The 22,571-nt window shown below is 44.8% G+C and overlaps 1 protein-coding gene across 2 annotated transcripts; it reads left to right on the top strand.

Moving 5' to 3' along the window:
- The first annotated feature begins 1,255 nt into the window (after window positions 1-1,255).
- SIX1 (SIX homeobox 1) lies at window positions 1,256-6,077 on the top strand. 2 transcript variants are annotated; one of them, XM_002824809.5, is made up of 2 exons: window positions 1,256-2,139; window positions 4,183-6,077. In XM_002824809.5, exons 1-2 carry the CDS (start codon window positions 1,580-1,582, stop codon window positions 4,475-4,477), a joined length of 855 nt encoding a protein of 284 aa, XP_002824855.1. In that variant the 5' UTR covers window positions 1,256-1,579; the 3' UTR covers window positions 4,478-6,077. The 2 variants fall into 2 exon arrangements, with proteins under 2 accessions (XP_002824855.1, XP_063571653.1); XM_063715583.1 differs by having other exon boundaries at window positions 1,290-2,080.
- The last annotated feature ends 16,494 nt before the right edge of the window (window positions 6,078-22,571 follow it).

Raw genomic sequence — 22,571 nt, 5'->3', positions numbered from 1 at the left:
CTTCACTTGTTTGTGCAGTTTTACTAAGCATTCTCCACACATAAACAAAACAGCAGATGATGGGACTTAAATTGCAGTGCATCTCTCATTCCCTGGCAGCAAAATAGGCCAGCATTGCAACACACACACACACACACACACACACACACACACACACACCCCTCTTTATTTAATCTTCTTGGAGCCGCTGTCGTCCTCGCTTTGAGGGCAGTGTCCCTCTCAGAGCAGGGTAAGGATTATGTTACAACCGGACGGTTATTGGAGCCGGGCACAGTTTTATTTAATTTACACCACATCCAGCGCCTTTCGTACGAGGTTCCCAAAGCATTTTTGCTAATAGCAAGTAAAGCCTCTCGGCATTCCTCAGTAGCAGAGGCGGCACTGCAAAACGCAACCGCACAGATGGGGAAATTGAGTCCAGAAGCTTCAGGAACCTGCTGGTTTCAATCGCAGAACATTAAGATACCAAATCACAAATGAACGCTCCGAGTCTCTAGGTGCTCAGCAAGTGTGCTCTAAACAGCTCTCTGCCTGGTCTCAAATCATGGAGGTCCTTTGTGAAGGAGGGAAACGCTGTCCGACTGGGAGTACTTGTGCCCTTTGGAGGGTGGTGTGCAGCAGTGGGGGGAGGACAGTGGGAGTTGGTGGGGGGAGGGAGGAGGAAATAGGGTTGGACTCCTCGAGCTGAAGCCAACCCGAAGAGAAGCCACTCTTCCAGAGGCTGCATGCGGGGACCCTGGTCTGCTCTTGAATTATTTATCGCGTTCCATAAGCTATTCATCAATCCATTATTTATTCATTCCAACATTAAAGTAATTAAATATGAGCTCACCGGGAGAGGGCAAGTCTGCAAGGGATGAGGACAAGAGTACGGAGGGAGAGGGGAGGAATTAAGGTTTGAAGTCACTGATTTGTGCGGAGTTGTGCGCGACTCCCCTTAGGTGATACTGGCGACGGGTCCCGCGTTGCGGGGTCCTGACGCGCTCACCCACTCCCTACCTCCCCACACCTCCGCAGCGCAGCTCCCTCAGACCCCAACTGGCTTCCCACCTTTCCTCTTCCTTCTCCTCCCACCACTCCCTACCCGCGCAGCCCGGGCAACACCCCCAACCCCCAGCTCCGCAGCCTTGCCCTCCCCGCGCTGGGCGGTGCGGCAGCGCTGGGCGGTGCGGCCTCTCTGCCCCGCCGGGCGGCGCGCTGGCTGGCCAGCCCCGGATAGGCGCCGCCGGCAGCCAATCAGCTTGCCGGGGACGCTGCGCGCTTTAAGGCCGCTGCGGGGAGAACAGAAACCAAGTTCCCCGGCAACTAGAAGCATCCACCGGGCTGGAGGTCGGAGGCGGCAAGGCCTTAAAGGCTACTGAGTGCGCCGGCCGTTCCGTGTCCAGAACGTCCCCTACTCCTCCGCCTTCTCTTCCTTGGCCGCCCATCTCCAAGTTCCGACTCCGGTTTTCGCCTTTGCAAAGCCTAAGGAGGAGGTTAGGAACAGCCGCGCCCCCCTCCCTGCGGCCGCCACCCCCTGCCTCTCGGCTCTGCTCCCTGCCGCGTGCGCCTGGGCCGTGCGCCCCGGCAGGCCCCAGCCATGTCGATGCTGCCGTCGTTTGGCTTTACGCAGGAGCAAGTGGCCTGCGTGTGCGAGGTTCTGCAGCAAGGCGGAAACCTGGAGCGCCTGGGCAGGTTCCTGTGGTCACTGCCCGCCTGCGACCACCTGCACAAGAACGAGAGCGTACTCAAGGCCAAGGCGGTGGTCGCCTTCCACCGCGGCAACTTCCGTGAGCTCTACAAGATCCTGGAGAGCCACCAGTTCTCGCCTCACAACCACCCCAAACTGCAGCAACTGTGGCTGAAGGCGCATTACGTGGAGGCCGAGAAGCTGCGCGGCCGACCCCTGGGCGCCGTGGGCAAATATCGGGTGCGCCGAAAATTTCCACTGCCGCGCACCATCTGGGACGGCGAGGAGACCAGCTACTGCTTCAAGGAGAAGTCGAGGGGTGTCCTGCGGGAGTGGTACGCGCACAATCCCTACCCATCGCCGCGTGAGAAGCGGGAGCTGGCCGAGGCCACCGGCCTCACCACCACCCAGGTCAGCAACTGGTTTAAGAACCGGAGGCAAAGAGACCGGGCCGCGGAGGCCAAGGAAAGGTACGCGGCGTGCTTCCCGCGACTCGGGCGACCCCAGGAAGCCGTCCTTTCTCCTCCGCCCCCTCCCGCCCCCGCAGGCACCAGCCGCCAAGTCCTCCCCGCCTGCCGGAGCCCGTCCACGGGGCGGCGCGCAGGCCCTCCGCGGCGCTGCAGCGAAAGTTCATGAACTGTGAGGTTCCTTGCTAAGGATGGGGCCTCATTTGCTTTGAGCACCCGCGCGTGGGTTTCTCTGGGATGTGAGTGTCGGGAAATATTGGCGCTAGGTTTGGTTTTCATGCCTCCCTGGCTGGCCGCGGCTTAGAGTGGTGGGTGGAGAGTGAGTTTCTAAATCAACGGGCAGTGAAATGTTGATTGGTGTCGCAAGGAAAGGGGTTTGGTGGGAGCTGAGGTTCCTGAACCTCTCTCCTCTTGCTCCCCAGAGGGGAGAAGCTGGCCTGAGACATTGGCTCTGCCCCACTCCCGCCCGGTTCTCCACCGCTCTCTCTTGATAGTCTTTTGGATTAGAGGTAGCCTGCTTCATTTCTCACTAGCTGGACAAAGGGAGGAGTCTTTTAAAGATACACCAAAAAGAGAGCTTTGGGGAGAGTTGGCGCTGCATTTACTCCCCGGCGCCCCAAATTAAGAAAGGGTTGATCCTCGCCGTGCTCGCTCGCGCGTGGCCCGGCACTACAGCCCGTCGGTCTGGCTGACCGCGCCGCATGCCCAGACGAGGAAAGGGTCTCCAGTCGCAGCCTTCTCTCGCACTGGAGCTCACAAGGCAATATTTTAAAAATTGGTCTCTACCTTCCCCCACCTCGGGGCAACACCTTCGGCCACCTGGGCAGGCTCCTTCCGTTCTCCATAGAGTTTCGGACAGAGATTCAGAAGGACGGTGGGGAGGTGGCTGTGGCCGGGAGAGCGCTCCGCGAAGCCAAAGAGTTTGGGGGAAACCTGAGCGCAGGGGCCGGTTAGGTTTTCCTTTGTTCACTTCGAAGACTGGGGGCCGAAGATATTGCTTCCTTTCTTGTCTTGGTGGAAAACCAGAGCCAGGATAAATTCTGCTGAAATGGGCTTGTCGGGAGACAGAGACTGTGAGGATAAGGGGAAAGAAAGGAGACAGGCGCTAGGAGTCGGGAGGACTGACGAGCACTCGGAAGGCGGAAGCGGCGAGGGAAGCGAAATCCTGAAGTTAACCGGCACCTAGTGCCGGGACTGACGCCCCAGCGCGCCGCGCCCGCTGGCAGCCTGTGCGAGGCGGCGAAGTTTCCCCTGCCCAGAAAGGATGGGTTGGGGTGGGTGTTGGTAGGAAGTTTGAGAGGGGGACACGAGGGGCTGAAGAGTTAGCAAGTAACACAGGAACAGGGATTGTATGGTTGCAGTTAGCCTTTAGTTAACAAAACGGCAGTCCTATAAGCCAGGCCCGAGGGCCGACTCCAGATGAAATCAGAGACTGGCTGCGCTCCCTGTGTTTACTCAGGTCACTGGGCCGCGCTGGGCACCACTTCCCATGACCTGTCCTGTGTCTCCAAAACCACCAACTCTGGTCTGGGGCAGGAAAACGGGATGTTTAATTGTCTCCTCATATGGGAACAAGGCAATGGATTTGATTCACCCCAAACTTTTGTGCATTGGACTCTGTCCTCTATCATTTCTTTATCACCAATATCTATTTATTGAAAGATTTTCAAAGTTACATTTAAATATGTTGCTAGTTTATATGTATTTAAATGTAACTGCTGGAACAAAATTTAAAACATATATTTTGTATGTTTCAAATAAATCCTGCTAATCTATCACTTTCTGAAATCTGGAAGAGAAAAGGACCTGGCTCTTAACAGGAGGCTCTGTCCTTAGCTCTCCATTTCTCCAGGGTCCTCTGACTCCTCACCTCCCCCATTACCCTTGGGGATGATGGGTGGAAGGGTAGAGCTCCTCCATTTGGGTCGGTGACAGATTGCACAATGGCCCTTTCCTCCTTCCAGCTCCCCTCCCTCCATCTCACACTTTTTTTTTAAACCTACTTTTTTTTTTTTTAACCATATGGTGTTGTCCTCTATTTCTTAGGGAGAACACCGAAAACAATAACTCCTCCTCCAACAAGCAGAACCAACTCTCTCCTCTGGAAGGGGGCAAGCCGCTCATGTCCAGCTCAGAAGAGGAATTCTCACCTCCCCAAAGTCCAGACCAGAACTCGGTCCTTCTGCTGCAGGGCAATATGGGCCACGCCAGGAGCTCAAACTATTCTCTCCCGGGCTTAACAGCCTCGCAGCCCAGTCACGGCCTGCAGGCCCACCAGCATCAGCTCCAAGACTCTCTGCTCGGCCCCCTCACCTCCAGTCTGGTGGACTTGGGATCCTAAGTGGGGAGGGACTGGGGCCTCGAAGGGATTCCTGGAGCAGCAACCACTGCAGCGACTAGGGACACTTGTAAATAGAAATCAGGAACATTTTTGCAGCTTGTTTCTGGAGTTCTTTGCGCATAAAGGAATGGTGGACTTTCACAAATATCTTTTTAAAAATCAAAACCAACAGCGATCTCAAGCTTAATCTCCCTCTTCTCTCCAACTCTTTCCACTTTTGCATTTTCCTTCCCAATGCAGAGATCAGGGAGGAAAAAAAAAAAAAAAACCCAAACAAACAAAAGCACCCAGGCACCCACTGTCAGTTCTGGGCAACTGATACGCCTGTTTCAGCAGCCTTTCTTTTTTTTGAATGAATGGGAATTGCAAATCAACTGGATTTTCATTATTTCCTTTTAATTTATATATGGAGAAATGTGAAGAGGGAAAGGAAATGGAGAGAGAAAGAGAAAGAGAAAGGGAGATAAAAATAGTGAAAATAAGAGCCTCCAGGCTCAGAAGAACTGATTACATTCTTAAGGTGAACAGGAAAAATACAATCTATAACTTTCTTTGATGAAGAAAAATTAAGTTTACATTTTTCATATTTAGTGTTAAACAATTTAATGTAGATTAAAATAAAAGAACAGTATTAGGAGGAAAAAACAAGTGCCTAAATGTCTTAATGCTCTCTATGTGAGACAGAAATAGACGTGACCATTAGTAATGCAACTATTTTTGTCAGATTTAGTGGGATTTTTTGGTTGTTGTTTGTTTTCTTGGGTTTTTTTTTTTTTTTTAATGACAAACTCTAAAAATGTACCAATGTGAAAAAACACTTTCCTGAATGCCATTACTCATGCCCTCAAAGCTTTCATATCTGTAGCCTACTCCTGTTAAGGGTTTCTCCTGTTTCTAGTTTCTAGTTTGCAAAGGTATGCCAACGAATCTGGCAACCTGGTATTTGTTACTAAAACAGCATGTGTTTTCAGGTTTCTTTTCTATTGTACCTAAAGCAGTCTAAATTAAAACTTAGTAGAACACCAGGAGTATGATTGTGTTTCTGAAAGGTGAGTGGTGTATTGCTGTCATTGGGCCCTATTTTTTTTTTTTTAATATGTTTTTCTTTCTTACTTAATGGTGGCTGTGAATTGCAGGGTACTTTGAAGGCCTTCATCTGAACCAAGAGTAGTAACTAGATTAATTATATGACAGAAAGAGTGAATTTAGCCTTGGGGTATTTATTAACTTCTATTATTTAGATATGCAATTTTGTTTACCACTGTCTCTTCACAGCATTCATATGTTAACTAAGCTCTTTTGTGTTAACAAGTTTATGACAAGACTGTGAAAGTAAAAATAATTTATCTGCTTGAAGACAAAAAAGGGAAGGAGAACAAGGATAGAAACATTGTGAATTAATTTGTACAAATAGAAAGCAGACCAGCAGGACAGGAGCTCTTTTGCAGTGCTGCCGGATAGTGTCTAGAAAAATCCCAGTAATCATGTAGGCTCCATATTATTTTTGCCTGGGGCAAAATGATGTATCTTCTGTATTTAGCTTTTAAAATTAGTGAAACAAATGGCATTATTTATTAAAATTCTACTCAGGATAACAGGATTGGCTTGCTTGTGCTTTGTGAAATATTGTTCCCCAGGGAGAATCTATTTATTTTGTGACATGACAGTTTCATAATTTTGATTTTTTCCCATCTGTAAGTGTCACCATTAATATGTTATTTCTTTCTTACTCTTTCCTATTTCTGTTCTGGTCTAGAAAACTGAGGTGTGTTTGGGGAAATCAAGGCCTTCTTATTTTTTAAAACTGTCAAATAGCTTTGAGTTCCAGGGAGAAATGGTCACTGTACTTAACTGTAGACACTTTTACTTATAAAGTCGTTCTTCCCCTCAGTGATGGACAGATGTGCACACAGCCACTCAGAGACCATCATTTGGTTTGGGAGCTCAGGGTCCCAATCTCCCTTGTTAGTGTTTTGGATCATTAAGTCGGTGTTTATTTAAGTCACTAGGGTGTTTATTCTCCCTGTCTTGGGCCACGGAGAAATGCCACCCTCTGCAGGAGGGGCTCTCACAGGGAATCTCCGTACATTCTTCACATTCACTCCCCAAAACAAACACCCTGCACAAAGATAGCTTTCAATGACCCTGACAGGCTTCAAAGGACGCTGCGGAAATCTCTCTGGAAAATAGGAAGGGCCAATTACTTTAATTTCTTACATGCCGTCTCTTCCTACTCCGGTGACTACCCCCCACTCTCCCAGCTCCGCTTGGGATAATTTTAGGCTCGTGGAAGTTGTGTCTCGCAGGGCGCCCCGGCCCACTTCCTGCTCCCTTAGTTGGGAATCTTGGAAATGTCTGCAGATCCGGCGAGGAGCAAGAGAGCTGGTCCTGTAAAAGCCCCCGTGATTACTGCTTGTAAACTTGTTAAAAGGACAATTTTCTGTCACAGTCATAAACTCTTTGTAAAACCCCTGGCACTAAATCCAGAGCGCGCATATTCCAGATGTGTTTAATAAGAAATTGCACAATGTGCCTCCTTCCGCCATCCTCGGCTCAGTCTGGGTAAAAGAGGGACGAGCAGGAGGAGGCGAGAAAGCTGGATATTGCTTTGAGTTTTTTTGGCAATCATATCAGAGAGATCATTAGGGGAAACTAACCATATTTTTTTCTTCCCTCGAGGAAATCTTCGAGAACCAGCTGTTAAGGGACCTCCAATTTACCTTCTGGGCGTCACAATTTAACTGAATCTAAACCCACTTTTCGTTTCTCCTCTACAGATGTCATAACGGTAGCCAAAAGTAATGAACAACGGCTTATAAATAAAGTGTTTGTAGGACGAAACCATACAGCATTGTGCCAAGTGAAATGAATTTAAAAAACACTAGGGTGATGTTTATTTTTTAACATTTTAAACCTAAACACGCGATTGTTCGAGTCCCCACTGTCTGCTCGCCTTGACCTCTTGGCTGAAAACGAAGCTTCCTAAAATCTCAGAGGCCAAGGGGTTTGGCTCCCGGTTCCCGAATTTTTGGCTTAGTGGGTAGGGGCTCAAGAGCCCAGCGAGCTACAGGGAAGGAGAAGGGCACCGCTGGGGCCGGGCACCACCGTTCTTGAACCTGTTCTCTGGGCTAGGACAGCGTGGCTGGGGCCGGACCCCGGGCCGGAGTGGAAGCTTCCAGAAAGAGGCAGTGGCGTTGGCACTTATGGATGAGCTCTGAGTTTGCTGGGCAGCGACCCTTATTAGCGGCTCTCCCTTGTCCGCTGAGGGCCAGCGGGACACCTGGCACAGAACGCGCGCGGAGCGGGCCTTCCTCTGCTCTGTGGCTGTGGCACTGGCTGCTGCTGCACCGAACGCGGCGGCGGCTGAGGCTGGAGGGGGCTTCACTTCCTACTGCCTCCCCACCGCCTGCAAGTCTTTGGCAGTCCGAAGGCAGGACTCCAGGTTGTGGATCCAATAGAGGCTTGTATCCCGCGCTTCTCTAGCGGCAGAAGAACTGAAGATCTTTTCCTGTCATCCGCGCACTCCGAAGGCCGGAGGCTGTTCTTGCCATTGGGCCCTGGAGAGGCGCGGGAAGTTCGGGCGCTGCTGTCCTCTGCTCCGCGCGGGGCAGAGCCTCCTCTCCACCGATTCAGAGAGAATCGCGCGCATCTCAAGACCCGGATCATAGCGCAGCTCCAGGCGCAGAGGGCCTAATGGCCCGGCCCGCGGAGTCTCTGAGAGGAGAGGCTGCCAGTATGGATTCGAAGGGCAGACAAGGGAGGAGGCCTCGGTCTGAGCTTCGTGGTACAACTTAGCTGTCGTCGCCTTGGGTACCCCGAATCCAACTCCCAGGCCCAAGTCTCAGTCGCCCTCTTCGGAGTCTGAGAGCTAAGCTCCAGGCGAGGCACGTGAGCGGCGCTGGACACTCCGCTGCGGGGCTGGTCCCCGCCCTGTGGCGGCAGGATAAAGCCGCCCTGGCAGCGCGTTGCGCCCCCTGCCCGACCGCAGGTGTGAGCGCTCCCTGGCTCCCAGGCCCAGCTCTTCCCGCACAGGGCAGATGGCGCAGGCCTTGGATCCTGGTTTGGAGGAGGCCTAGGCCCTGCTGCCGATTCCCCAGTGCCCTTCTTGCTTCAGACACCTCCTGTCTCCTTCTTCGCTTCCTGGGGTCTTGGCTTTGGTTTTCGGACCCAAACTCTTCACCCGCGCTCTCTGAGGAGGGGTGCCAGGTAGAGAGGGCGTCGCTTTCTGGGCTTGTCGCTAGAACTTCCCGCGGCAGAGAGAGGGGCCCTGGCTTCTAGTGTCTCCAGCAGGACTAGGGGTGAAGAAGCTCCACTTTCTTGGTGGGGCCAGGTCAGGTATTTCCTTCTTAGCCGGCGGCCCTAGGGCGAGCAGCGGCCCTGTCCGCCACGCACAGCCCTGGCCCCAAGGGGAAGGCACCAGCCTAGGTCTGCAGCGCGCTTCGGGTCAGGCTGTCGCGGCTCACCTTCTGCCCTGATTTGTTAGGGTGGCGTTGACAGGGACAGGTGGGTTAGGTTTAAGGTGAGGGTGGTCGCTGGTAGCCCACGTGCTCTCTCCGTTCCATTTCTCTTTTTTCCAAGCTTTCCCTTGGAGGGGACTCCAAAAACTCTCAGAGACTACCTCCTTCAGCTGCCCGAAGCCAGCGCACTAGTGTGTGTGCCCACCTCGCCCCCATGGACAATTCACACTGAGGGACCCGAAGGCTCAGTCTCATCGCCTGCACGCGTGTTCCGCGACCTTAGCCAGGTGGGCACTTCTGAGCCTCTTAAGGGCATAGTGGCCCCTCCCCCATTCTGACCGAATCCAATAATTCCACCTGGAAGAGTCTCTAAAGGGGTTGAGTTAGATACCAGTGGTGTGAGCCAGCCAGGAACAAAAATAGCCAAAATCATAGGCGAGTTGTTGGCTATTGGTCTACCCAGAAAAAGCGCTGCCCTGGAAAGGCTGCATTTTCTCTAATATTTTAAACCAAGTACTCACACACACAACTTGGGTCCAGCTGATGAAATTGGAAACCTCTTCTCCCACTGAGGATGACAATCAGGGTTTTAGACGCTGTGGTTCTTTCAGACAGCGAGAAACAACACTGCAGTAGCGTTTAAAAACAAAGAGAAAGAGACTGCTTGAGGCGCGTGGACGCCTGTCTCTTCTCCAATGGAGTTTAAGTTTCTCGTCTTTTAACTTGTTAATGGACAGCTGAGACCCCAGTTCTCAGCAGGTAGAGTCCAACCCATCACCTTAAGGTTTGCTCCCTCCCGCTTTGCTACCTGAGAATATTCCCTCCTCCCCTCTCCTTTCGGGAGAGTGCTCACTGTTTTCCTTTGCCATATGTTAAATATTCTTGAAATAACATTTTTTGTGTGTGTGATTAAACAGAAAAATGCAGGAACAAGCAAAAGCCTAAAACCCAAAACTCAAACAATCTTTTCTTGGAAAGAGAAAACAATTACCTTCAGATTTAACACATACTTAAGCTTACCTGAAGTGGCTACCCAACTGTAACTAAAGTATGGTTAGGTGATATTGGGTACTCTCTCTTCTTTACTGCTATTAGTGGTTGCCATTAAAAAGATAAATAAGTAGACAGAGAGACTCTGGCTCTTTGCTTACTATAATAAGGCATGGAAATTAGTTACAATAATAAGGCATGGAAATGTATACCACCTCCCTTCATCTGGTCCCCTGTCCTTTCCATGCTAACTTAGAAGATCAGTGTTTTATGAGACTGACATAAGTAGACCCAAGTAGAAACACTCGTGGATTAACACAAGGCAAATTTACTTTAATTTGCTATCTAATTTATTTTAATTAGTGATTTAAAATTGATTATTGGTTTTAAAATGCCATGGCTTATTTACAGTAGAAACATTCTTTGGTGGGGGGGAGGGGAGCAGTGGGGGGTTGGTGGTGGTTTAAGATCTGAGCTGATATGCATGTGGGATATTAAAGGGGGAAAAAAAACAGTCTAGACTACATATTTTTACTGACATAAGCCATTAAGTGTCAGGATTCTTAAAGAATATTGAAATGTTAAAGAATATTTCATAGACATCCTTGATAGAAAATCTGCAGATTCCAGCCAGGATGCCTGTAAAATCAACCTTCTAGATGTTCTTTTCTTGTTATTAAGTGTTTTTACAAACTTAACTACTCTCCTTTTTTGTTTCTCCTCAAGGAAAAACTTTAGTTGCTTTGCAATACGTCAGTTTTAATTTGAGTTGCCAGTTTTCCAAATAGTCTAAATACCAGGAAAAGACAATGGGATTGTGAACACCTCCTTACCTCTTCCCTTCCACCCCCCAAAAGAGCCAACAAACCAAACCAAACCCACATAATTGTGACATTTTGTGTTGGCCTTCACACAGCTATTATATTAAACTCTAAGTATCTGTATGCAGTCATATTCCTCTTAACTTTTGCAGCACTTTTGCCTGTGATAGTGGTGGGGACTGGTAGTGGTGGGGACTTGGTGGAGTGCTTGTAGAGAAAATGCACATTTATGAGGGTGAGATGGCAGCCTGCAATACTTTACAAAAGGTAATTTTACCTTTAAATCAAGGAGGTAGTTACAAGGAAGACAGCATTAGCTCTGTATTTATTGAAAATGCCTTGGAGATGAAAGTAGGTAACAAGCTTTTTAAAAAATTAAGCTCAATAGAAGATCAACATACCTTAGTATCTATGAAGTGAAAAGAACATTTAAACAATTGAAGCTTTGTCTTCAGATATGTGTGGTGAATATTTTCTATGCATTGCAGATGTTATATAAACATAACATGCTTCCTCCTAAAGTCAAGTTCTTGATTTTAATTGAAGAATAATATTGCTCAGGGCTCTACCTCTGAGTACAAATAGCTAATCTACGAAAATCAGCTCTGGGAATCTGGAACCAATGGCTATTTTAAAAATAAACAGACAAAATCTTCATGAAGAAGACCAGGAGGATTATTTTACATACAATATATCTCCTGATTCCTCTCTCTGTCTCTCTCTCTCTCTCTCTCTCACACACACACACACACAAACACACACACACATGCACACAAAACTTTTATGGAAGAACTGAAAGGCAGAATGACAATACTGGCCTCTTACCATATTTCTACTTAAAAAAAAAAAAAAAAATCAGTCTGGTTGAAGATTCCCAAGCCGTCTTGCCTAACTTTTCCAGTGTCAATATATCTTAGAAGCAAGTCCAGATGCATTTCCTCTTTTTCTTTCTGTCTTTATTTTTATTTTCTAGGGAAGGGAAAGAGATGTAAAAAAGGGAAAAGTAGAACTAAACAGAAAATAAAGATACACTTTGAAATTTGTATTGTAATATTTAATAAGTAGCCATTAAACAGTATCTACAAAAACAAAGAACGCCAGTATGCTGAACTTTCTGTCTTAGTTCAGCTAAGGCAAGAAGTAATTTTTTTAAAAAAACTGTTAGGATTAAGTTAGAATTAAGTTAGAATTGAAATGAATGGGGAGATTTCAAAAGCATCTGGATTTTCTAACACAGAAGCCAACATGGATGCTCAGCATGCTTGACTTAGGGAAGAGGCTGGGGGAAGCAAAACACTAATTTACAGAAATTTCTTAGAAATTCCTATTGGAGTAGAGATTTTCTGTTTTAGTAAGATCGAGCCCAACTGCATTGACACCCAGCCAAGAAGGAGATGTTGAAATCTACCTGAGTTCAGGGACCACACCTGGGGCTCCATCCAGTAGTAGGACCAGGTAACATGAGAATGCCTCATTCTCTACCAGTTTCCCCAAGTTCTAAATCCTACCAAGATGAGAATCCCACAAACTAAGAAATTGCAAGGTGGAGCGGGATGTAAGATGTTCCTTCCAACTCCCATTTTGTCGTTTGGTGAGAAATGTATGTGTTGTTTTCTAAAACCGTATTTTTAGTTCCCCTGGGTGACAAGAAAGAGTTAATTTGTTTGCTGATAGGTTTCGCACTGTGGGCAGGTCTGCCAAAAAGGAGAGGAAACAGAGAACAGCCCTGTGATTAATTCTACCTGTTTTTCCCATGAGCGATCACCTGCTCCAGGGGTCATGAATAGCAGGTAGCTCTCTCCCTCTCCTGGGCTCTGAGAGCTTCGTTTGTTTGGTGACAGCTGAGTGACAAGGCCTGAAACTCGAGCCCATCGCCCGGCCTGATGTGGGGATAAAAACCCTGGATGTTCCCTCAAACATTTCAGGAAATGAAAGTTGTAACGCGATCCCTCCTGCACCCACATCTCCCCCAGCAAACACAAAAGCTCAAAGGAGCCTTCTCGGATTGAATTCGGCTTGGAGTTGATGGAGGGAAAGCGGAGCCCAGCACAGGCAGGGGGGAGGGCTGGGGCCGCGGCTGGAAGGCTTTCTGAGCCCGAGAAGGAAGAGGAGGAGAGCTGGGAGAGAGCCTGGCGCGTGAGGCCTGGGCCCCCCTCCGGGCCAGCTTCGCCGCCGCATCCCAGGCGCCCTGCTTTTCCAGACAGCGTGGGCAGCTGCTGCCGCCACGTTAAGTCGTGTCTTTAGGGTCAACTCGGAGTGGGAAGGAAAAGCCGCTGCCTCCGGCCCTGCGCCGACCCCTGCAGGCTAGCGCGGCCTCTGCTCTAGGGGCTTGGGCCGCGCGGCCTCCAGGCCATGAGGGCCCAGAGCCCCCCGAGGGCCGCAGCGGAGGCCCAGCCCAGCCTTTGCAGCCCCCACTTGCCCGCGTGGAGGCTCCAGGACCCCAGGCCAGCTCTTAGGCCGAGGCGTCCCTTCCGATCGGGCCCCGCGGGCTGGCTCAGGATGACTGCGCACAGCTCCGGCGTCCACAGCTGCAGGGGTCCGGGGTGCAACCTCCTAGGGCGCAAGGGCGTCACTCAGCTCCGTCGCGCTCGGCCGCCCCCATCAGTCAGCAGCTTCCATCTGCCAGGGGGCCTCGCCGGCACTTGGGGGTGGGGGTGGAGGAAGCTCCCAGTGGGCGGCTGAAGATGGGGTGGGGGTGAGGGTCATGGGAGAAGGGGAGCTGAGAAGTTGGCGCTCCTACCCCCACGCGGCCATCTCTGCGTGGGCCGTAGGCGCTTGCCAATCACCACGCCTGATGCAGGCGCAGCCTAGCCGTAGATAGGGGGAAGCATACCCAGGACCCCTCAAGGCGAGTTTTCCCCCTTAACCCAAACAGCTGCGACTGGTTTGTTTTGTTACAGAATTTTCTTTTTAAATTTCCCCTTGTGTTCAGAAATCTTTCTCAGACAACATTATCAACCCCCATCTCTCTCCTCAACCTTCACGGATGATTGTTTTTTCTTTTTTAAACGTACAAACACATTGTGGAGAGAACTGATGGGGCAATGTCACAGATGCATCGCTGGCACACACAAATTGCATTGGTTTGAGTCTAGTTAACTAACATCTCTGAGCCTCGATTTCCTCTTCGGGAAAATAGGAACTACAATATTTAGACTGCAAGGGAAGCTTAAAATGAGCCAAAGTCTTGAATGTAAAGTGCTGGCACAATAGACGTTAAATGAATAGCAGTTATAACATGCTTGGAGCCTCCTTAGACTGCCACAAAGCCGCCTGGGAAAATTCCCGTGATGCTAGAGTTTCTAGTGAGGGCAGATTATGGCCATTTCCTCCTTTTCTGGATCACGAAAAGAAACGCAAGTTATTCTATGAAGACATAGAGCTTGATTAGACTTTGAGGGTAGTCAAAGCTGAAATTTATTTCTTTAAACTCTGAGTCTAGAATCTAGAAGTTTAACTCCAGTAATTTAATTCCGGAAGAATATTTAAATCTGTAATGCTTGGATTTTGCTATCGCTATTTCTCATGATTTGAACTTTTATGTAAATGTCATTATATATGGTGGAATTCTATTGATAAAAAATAAAACCCACTTAAATGTGACAGAAAATGACAAATTACTTAGAAGAGAACTAAAGCATTTAGCTGAGTAGAGAATTTAAGGCCCCACCTAAATGTGTCAACATAAGTGTAGAATAAGAAACTACTTTTAAGATTTAATGTCTTGCTGATGTTAACACAGTGCTGGATATAATGGCACCTGATAAATATTTTTGAGTAAATGAATGGGCTGCTGAAATGATGGAGAGTCTTTAGATAGAACACAATTCCCAGAGTTGGAATTTTGCAAGACCCTCCTGGGTACATTTCTTCTCTTGTGACACTCTAATGATCACCAGGGATGAATAGCTCATTTTGACATATAATACATCCTTCTCTTATTTCAAGGACTTTCTCATTCAGGTATTATTGAAAGCAAAATGCATAGCTGAAATTTTCTTGGGTAAAAGTGGGAGCGGGAAGAGAGGAACAGGAGAGAGCACTTCTGGGGTTATGTGGGGACTGTTTCTCCCTGGAATGACGCAGTGGTAGAACCAGAGAACTATTGGTAGGAGGAACAACCCCAGCACAAGTAGATATGAAACCTAGAGAGTAGGTGGAGTATGCCTGTGGTAGGTATCTTCAAGGATGGATCCTCATGCACTGCAATCCCTTCACAGTTATTTCACTGTTATTACTACTGGAAAGAATTTTTTTTTTTTTGACAGGCTCTCACTCTGTTGCTTAGGCTAGAGTGTAGTGGCACGATCATGGCCTGCTGCAGTGGCACAATCACGGCTTGCTGCAGCCTTGAGCTCACAGGCTCAAGTGGTCCTCCCACCTCAGCCTCCTAAGTAGCTAGGACTACATGCGTGGCTAATTTTGTTTTTTATTTTTATTTTTTGTAGAGATGAGGTCTTACTATGTTGTCCAGGCTGGTCTTGAACTCCTGAAATCAAGTGATCCTCTGCCTCTCTGGATTTATAGGCATGAGCCACTGAGCCTGGCCTGGAAAAGCATTTTTTATTTAGTTGTTTAACACTACATGTTCTTCCATCATCTTTATTTTCTTCAAAAGTATCCTGGCCAAATAAAAACTGTGCATGTTTAAATTTTAAATTTAGAGAAGTTAATCAATTTGTAGTCAATCACCATATAGGCTCAGAAAGAGTTGAACACTTTTTTTTTGTATGTTTAAAAAATTCTGGGTTGGGGGGAGGGGGGAGGGGGGAGGGATAGCATTAAGAGATATACCTAATGTAAATGACAAGTTAATGGGTGCAGCACACCAACATGGCACATGTGTACATATGTAACAAACCTGCACATTGTGCACATGTACCCTAAAACTTAAAGTATAATAATAAAAAAAAAATTCTGGTCTCGAACTCCTGACCTCAGGTAATCCACCCATCTTAGCCTGTAATTCCAGCTACTTGGGAGGCTGAGGCAGGAGAATCGCTTGAACCTGCGAGGCGAAAGTTGCAGTCAGCTGAGATCATGCCATTGCACTCCAGCCTGGGCAACAAAAGCAAAACTCCATCTCAAAAAAAAAAAAAAATTTTGTATTACACTCACAAATTCCTTGAAGTAAAGCTGGAAGCAGCAGATGCATGTTTAATAATTTACCTAAAAGACTTGTTATATATTTATACTCTGCTTTATGCCTGCAAAATTACACTTGTTTACACACATATTTTTGGCAAATACATGTTCTAATACTACTTTTATTTGCAAAGCAAAGATTTGAATGTAATCAGTACACAGAAATGGATAGAAGATAAAGTGAGACTTCAGGTCCATCACTTTTAAGAATGTGTCTAATAATCAGAGAAACATTTGGTAGGAACTGTGATTACACTGCAGCTTAATTATTTGCATATTGTGAAATGATTTGCATAGTACCAGGGCCAGGAGTTCTAAGAATTATATTTTTCTGCCACAACTTTTAACATGACTAGAATAAAATATGTAGTATTTTTTCTTTTTATATTGTTCCAGCATCCAAATGTTTAGAAACACAAAAATATGTCCATGTGCTCACTCAAAAAAACAGAGAAATAAGAAAGAGCACTTTATGCTGAGGAATAAGTAAATTTAAATTAGATTAAACTTTGCAGAGGGTTCTTCAAGGAGATTTGGGTAGATTCCAAACCTTAGCATATCATTCAAGAAATGAAAGGCCTCAGGGCATTCCAAAAGGCATGTCCGCTCTAAATCAGCTTTAGTTCATTTCAAATAAAAAAATATATGACTGAACTTGAAGGCTGGATAAAGAGGGGAGTCTTATTTCTACTCAACAGATGTATCATGGTGAAATAAAATAACTGTGGAAATCTAGGCCCTTCAACTGTAGAATTTCTTCAAAGAATTTATATATATAACTGCCGAGATAGTAGTTCCTGTTCAATCACTTAGCCTTCATGAAACTGAAAGACTTGTCAGTATGCTCAGAAGTATGGTAACTCTCTTTCTACTGGAAATTAGTTATAGGTAAAATGAGTTAGCCCTCATGGAGTGCTTATAAGATAACATACTAGACATTTTCAGCATATTTCATGATGCATAACATTTTATGATTTTAATTATAGGTCAATTTCAGATAGCTGACTGGTCTGTCAACTGTTAAAAATATTTTTTCCTTTTGATTAAAGCCCAAAACAATGGAAAACTAAGTCAACTTCAAACAAAATGTAAAAATTTCAGCTGGGCGCAGCGGCTCACGCCTGTAATCTCAGCACTTTGGGAAGCTGAGGCAGGTGGGTCACCTGAGGTTGGGAGTTCGAGACCAGCCTGGTGAACGTGGTGAAACCCCATCTCTACTAAAATACAAAAATTAGCTGGGCATGGTGGCAGGCACCTGTAATCCCAGTTACTTGGGAGGCTAAGGCAGGAGCATCACTTGAACCTGGGAGGTGGAGGTTGCAGTGAGTCGAGATTTTGCCATTGCACTCCAGGCTGGGTGACCAGAGTGAAACTCCATCACAAAAAAAAAAAAAAGTAAAAATTTCAACATTAGTTAACTGAGCTAAACAGAGAATGTAATGAAATATCAGCTTTATTTCTCAAAGTTCAACTTTTCAGCATTTTATGGTGGCAAACTTGCTGTAAAAACTTGCTCATGAAAAATATTGTAATTTGTGGTCTCTTCCCCTTTTTATTACTAGATCATGTATAACTTTAGGACAATGAAGATTTTGATATGAATAACTACCTTAAATAGATAATAAACATAGTAAAACAAAAGTACAAAATCTTTGTGGAGATATAAACAAAACTCACAAACAAGACTTAACATTGATTTTAATCTTCCATTATGCTTTTTATGAACAACATGAGTGATTAAGAAAGACCTATTTTCTTTGCTGGTGTTCTCAGCCATACTTCGCTTGAGAAGGTATACCAAAGGAAGTATGGTAATGAGGATTAGGAGAGTCAAATACTGCTAGCCAGTGGGTGAACTGTGGATTGTGTTACCTGCAGGAGTAGAGGCAAAATACCCAGAAAATAGCCTTTCAGATTCAGTTTGTCTCAAGTTACATTGTGAAATTCAGTGGTTTCGTGCAGTTGTATACCCGCTGGCTCTGAGAATTAAACAGAATTGGGGTGGGCCAACCCTTGTACAGAGGACATGCAGGTGGGACCAGAGGTATTGGGGTTTGTGGTTTCCTACGGGAAATGCTTTTGGTGATTGCATGCCTCCCTGGGTAGAGTGGGTAAGAGGCAGCAGGTCCAGAGCCTCATCTGTAGCTCCTTCTTTGTCCACAAGCCGGTTTGTATTGTGAAGGCTAATTTGATGCCAACTATTATTTTTAAGTCCACCATTAGACCTTTCTGACCCAGTACATCAACTGGTCAAAAGTTGAAATTACAGTGTTTTATCCATTAAGAGAAGAGAGTTCTAAGATGCCACATTTCTTAAGAGCTGAGAAATAAAACATCAAGTCCTGACCACACAATTCACCTTAATATTTTTTAGTTCTCTTGGAAGTAGTATCAACGATCCTGGCATCCTGGCTGGAATTCAGATGTAAGAGCTGGCGTATGCGCCTTTATGTTCCAGTCATAACTGGAAGTGGTATTTATTCTTTACTTCCTGTTCTAGAGTTTAGTGTGGTATCTTTTGTGTGTATGTGGATGGCTGTCAAGCTGATGGCTGAGGAAGCTTTGAAGACTTTCTATTTATTCATATTTTAATTGATTTAACCTCTTAAGATTGAACAAAAAGTTATAATGTTTATAAATACTTTTTATGGAAGAAAAATATAAGCTTGCTTAGTGTAGGTGAATTACTGAGACTATAATACCAATGGCTATTATATGTATACTGTATCTCTTTATGACTACCAGATTGGTAAATTTTTTCAGTAAGAAAAAAGATCGATTATTGAGTTTTGTAGAAATCAATGGGTTATTAAGATGAAGTAGCATCTTAGACAATGTGCATTCACGAATCAGCTTAATGTCAGAAAAAAAGTTCTTATCTTGGATCAGCTATTTGGAGACAGTAAACAGAACCAGCAGTGAATTCCGAAGGACCATAGTTTTTGGTAATGTATGTGAAGTGAGAGATTACTGTAACTTACTTATTTTCTCAGCAATTTGACCTATCTAGTAATCTCTCAAAAGCCTGGCTCTTTCTTTTCCATATATCTTCCTCTTTCACACATTCTCATAACCATGCCAGGTAGATTCTATGCAATTGTCTTTACTAATGGAAATAAACACTATCTTTATTGAATAATTGACTCACTCATCAATAGTGGGTAATTAATTAAGGCTTGTGGGGGGAGACATTGGAGTTGGTAATGAAGTTGAATCAAAAGGGGTAAGAGAAAACGTTTTCTCTCTTTTGCTGATAAAGTTGTGCTTATAATTAGCTAAAGATTTGAAAAAGTAAAAATGTAATGCTAGAAGGGATTAGATAGCTGAGTGAACTTGTGCTGCCTGGTTGAGCCAAATGCTTTGCATCTAGAAAGCAGACATGTCAGCACAGAGATCTCTTCTAAACTTCTGGCCCCTTTGTTTTAATCAGAAATGAATCCAAATATTTAGATATGCTCTGAGTGTTACAATTAAATTAGAAATTTTGCCTAGAATGAAATCTCTGGAAAAGTGAAATTGCTGGCTATGTATGTACAAGCAATGATAATAAAAGTAAGGTTGAAAACAGTAAGCACCTCATGAAAATTCCAACTTAGTACTGTCTTTGTTTGTGAATGCAAGGAAAAGGGGTAGTGGAGTGTACCTCTAACTCTTATAGGAACGCTTTTCTACCTTGAGAATTTGGCAATAGTTAGAAAACCACCATCGTGAAAGGCCTCAGCCCTCCTGGTAGAATGATTTAATGTGGCTGTCTCAGAAAGAATCTGCTCATGGCCACTGGTTAATTCATAGAGTTGAGGTCACATTTATTTTAAAGAGTTGACCAGTTAAATATAAAGAAAGCTCTCCTTTCTAACAATGAGTAGAGAATTATGGTTAAAAATGTTATTCATGAGCAATCCACAAAATGGTTCTTGGGTCAAGTATAGCGCTAACAGTGAGGATTTGGCCATGGCCTCCAGACACAACTGTATATGGGATAGCCTTATCACTCTGCCTGATCTCTCTTGATAAGATTGTGGAAACTGAAAACCATTCAGGTAGCCTTGGAGACAAATTGTCCCTGAGAAATGGGAAGTATAATTACCTAGAAAAGCATCATGGTAACATCACATATTTTATAACAAAGGTGCAGGCTGGTTTCATTAAGTTGTATCTAATATATATGTCATTCATGTTTGGGGGAGGTAAGTATTTTTATTATAAAAAATTTAGAAAAATGATCTTTGTCTTTAAACTGTGACTCTTTACCTTTGCTAGCATTTTTTTTTAATTAAAAAAAATCCAAACAAAAATACTGCTGGATTACCCCGGGAAGGTGTTAACCATAGTAAATGTTCATAAGGTAATGAGAGCAAGATTTTTATCTAACTACATTCAGTGAATTTATTGGTGTTTAACTCTGTATTAAACCAGGAAAAACAAATATAATATAAACAGTGTCTTTTTGGAATAATTGTAGTTGCATTGGTTAACAAGTATAAGCATGTGTATAAACTATGGCTACACTTTTTAAACTAGATTCTTCCAAATGCCTAAGGCTGTGCCTATAGAAAACAGGCATCGCATTTCCATAAAACAACAACTACTTCAAACACAGTGAAACTGGCCATTTTCAGTACAGAAAGCATAATGTTTATTGGACTGACTGCTCCAATTTTATAAACAGTTTGTAAATCTAGATTAGGCAGGCAGCTTCAGTCAACCTTTTCCCTCACCCCTTAGTAAATTACAGGTCTGTTAAGGTACACAAAAGCTTTCAGGCCATCAGGGTTCTATTTCTATCTTTTTACGTTTTAAAATTTCTTTCTATATTTTTAATAGAATCATATCTTAGAGATCTGCTAAAGGGTACAGCAGTTGCCTGAATGCCTTACTGTATTCAGCGTGTTGGCAAAGATAATTTATTAAGAGTGTAACTTGTACATAATAAATAACATCCTTTACTGCAGTTGTCTAACCTGTGGTTTGTCATCTTCTTGTTAAGAGTTCAGGGTGGCTAGAAAAAAAAACATTTAAGGTTCTAGATAACCCATCAGAACAGGCTGAGTTAACTACTGCATTGTGGTTGCCTTTTAAGGTTCTTGGCAGAAGTTCACTGCCACCTTTGATGCCCACTCAAAACACCTCAGTATTTATCCTTTAAAAAACGTTTTCTGGTGTTATTTCCAGAAGCAGTAATTATGCTCTCAATAAACCCCTTCTAGTCTTGTTCAGAAAGGGTTTAGAGGGGCAAGTATCATTTCGAGTTTAGCACATTAGTTAAACCTCAAGGGGTCTAGGACTTGGGCTAAAATCTGGAAAACATCTCATGGATTTTCAAATTGTCCATACTTTAGATAGGATCAGCTTGTGATGATTTAGGGACTTTGTGTTGGTCAACTTCAGAAGATAGCATTATCGTTCCTTTTTCTTTCTTCCTCCCCTCAACAAGAAAACCTTGACTCTGATGGTTTATAAAGAACCTAGACATGTAGTTTTCTTTTTTGAATATTGAATAAATGTCTCTGGAGTGTTCTCAGGTTGCCAGATGTCATCCTGATATTAGAGGCTGACTGTTCTTTGTTTAAAGTTCCCAGGTAAGAGATTTCTAAAAAGACCTGATCCATGTGGAGCACCTGAGGAGAGTCTGATTGGTTTTATATTTTTCCAAACTTTTGTTCTTGGACATTTCCCTACTCCTGTTTATTACTGAACCTAATTTCCCTTCATGTTCTTTATTTTCTCGTCTGTAATTCTAAGTTTTAAGGCATAGATGGCATCTGAGGGAAGATAAATAGAGGAAGAAGATGGGATCTATCATATGAGAGGGTGCACTTTATTTATCTTTGTATGACCAGTGCCCAACTCAGTGCCAAATACCTAGATGGTGCTTCATGGATACTTTTTGAATAGATGAAAGAATGATGTTCAGGAGTATAAGGGACAGTGAGTGATAGGAACATTTCTCCTATTAATGTATTTAAAGGGTAGGCCTAGTGCCTAGCAAATAGTAGGTGTTTGAGAAATGATAGCTTAAAACAGACACACACAGAAATCTTGGGGGTCAGAAACCTAAAACAATGTAATTTAAATCAATTTACTTTATCCTGATAAACAAGGAATGGGATTTCATTGAACTATTTTAATATACTGATCCAAAACAATTTCACATATGAATTCCAAGGCAGCTAGAAGAATGGCAAATGCGTGAAATTAACTTGGTGGGTGAACTAGAACCATATCAAGAAATCTTTCAAAAATCACACCAATCTTACGAGGCCACTATTCAGAGAACTTGTCCCTTAATGCCATGGTTCAGCATCACCATTCACTGTGATTTATATGCCTGAACTACATAGTTCACTCAAAGTCACATTGCTGATACTGTATCAGCCAGGATAAAGACTTGGCTCTGCATTCTATGGTGTGGTCATCTTGGCTCAATACTGGGTGTTTCTGGCTTGCACCAGTCATGTTTCTTCATTAACTTCTAGTTCCTTACCTTCCTCCCTTGAGAAGGATATAGTTTTATGACCATCAAGATATCATATTTTGGTCAGATAGATAAAAGGTCATCTTGACCTGCAAGATGAGTGGGAGGAGGCATTTACTTCGTATGTGTGTTTGGGTCTGGAAGGAGAAATTTTAAAGAGATGGGTTTCTATTGCTGGATGACCATTCTTGTATGTTCTCTCCATA

This window comes from Pongo abelii, chromosome 15 (assembly GCF_028885655.2).
Source record: "Pongo abelii isolate AG06213 chromosome 15, NHGRI_mPonAbe1-v2.0_pri, whole genome shotgun sequence".
Classification (NCBI taxonomy): Eukaryota; Metazoa; Chordata; class Mammalia; order Primates; family Hominidae; genus Pongo; species Pongo abelii.
Note: the sequence above shows the minus strand (reverse complement) of the source record. Positions and strands in the feature narration are given on the sequence as shown.

Bases quoted from the DNA above. Each gene is read 5' to 3' on its own strand.
- SIX1 (XM_002824809.5), top strand. From the start codon at position 1,580: ATGTCGATGCTGCCGTCGTTTGGCTTTACGCAGGAGCAAGTGGCCTGC. The intron at 2,140-4,182 runs GTACGCGGCGTG...TCTATTTCTTAG, and splicing joins GCCGCGGAGGCCAAGGAAAG to GGAGAACACCGAAAACAATA.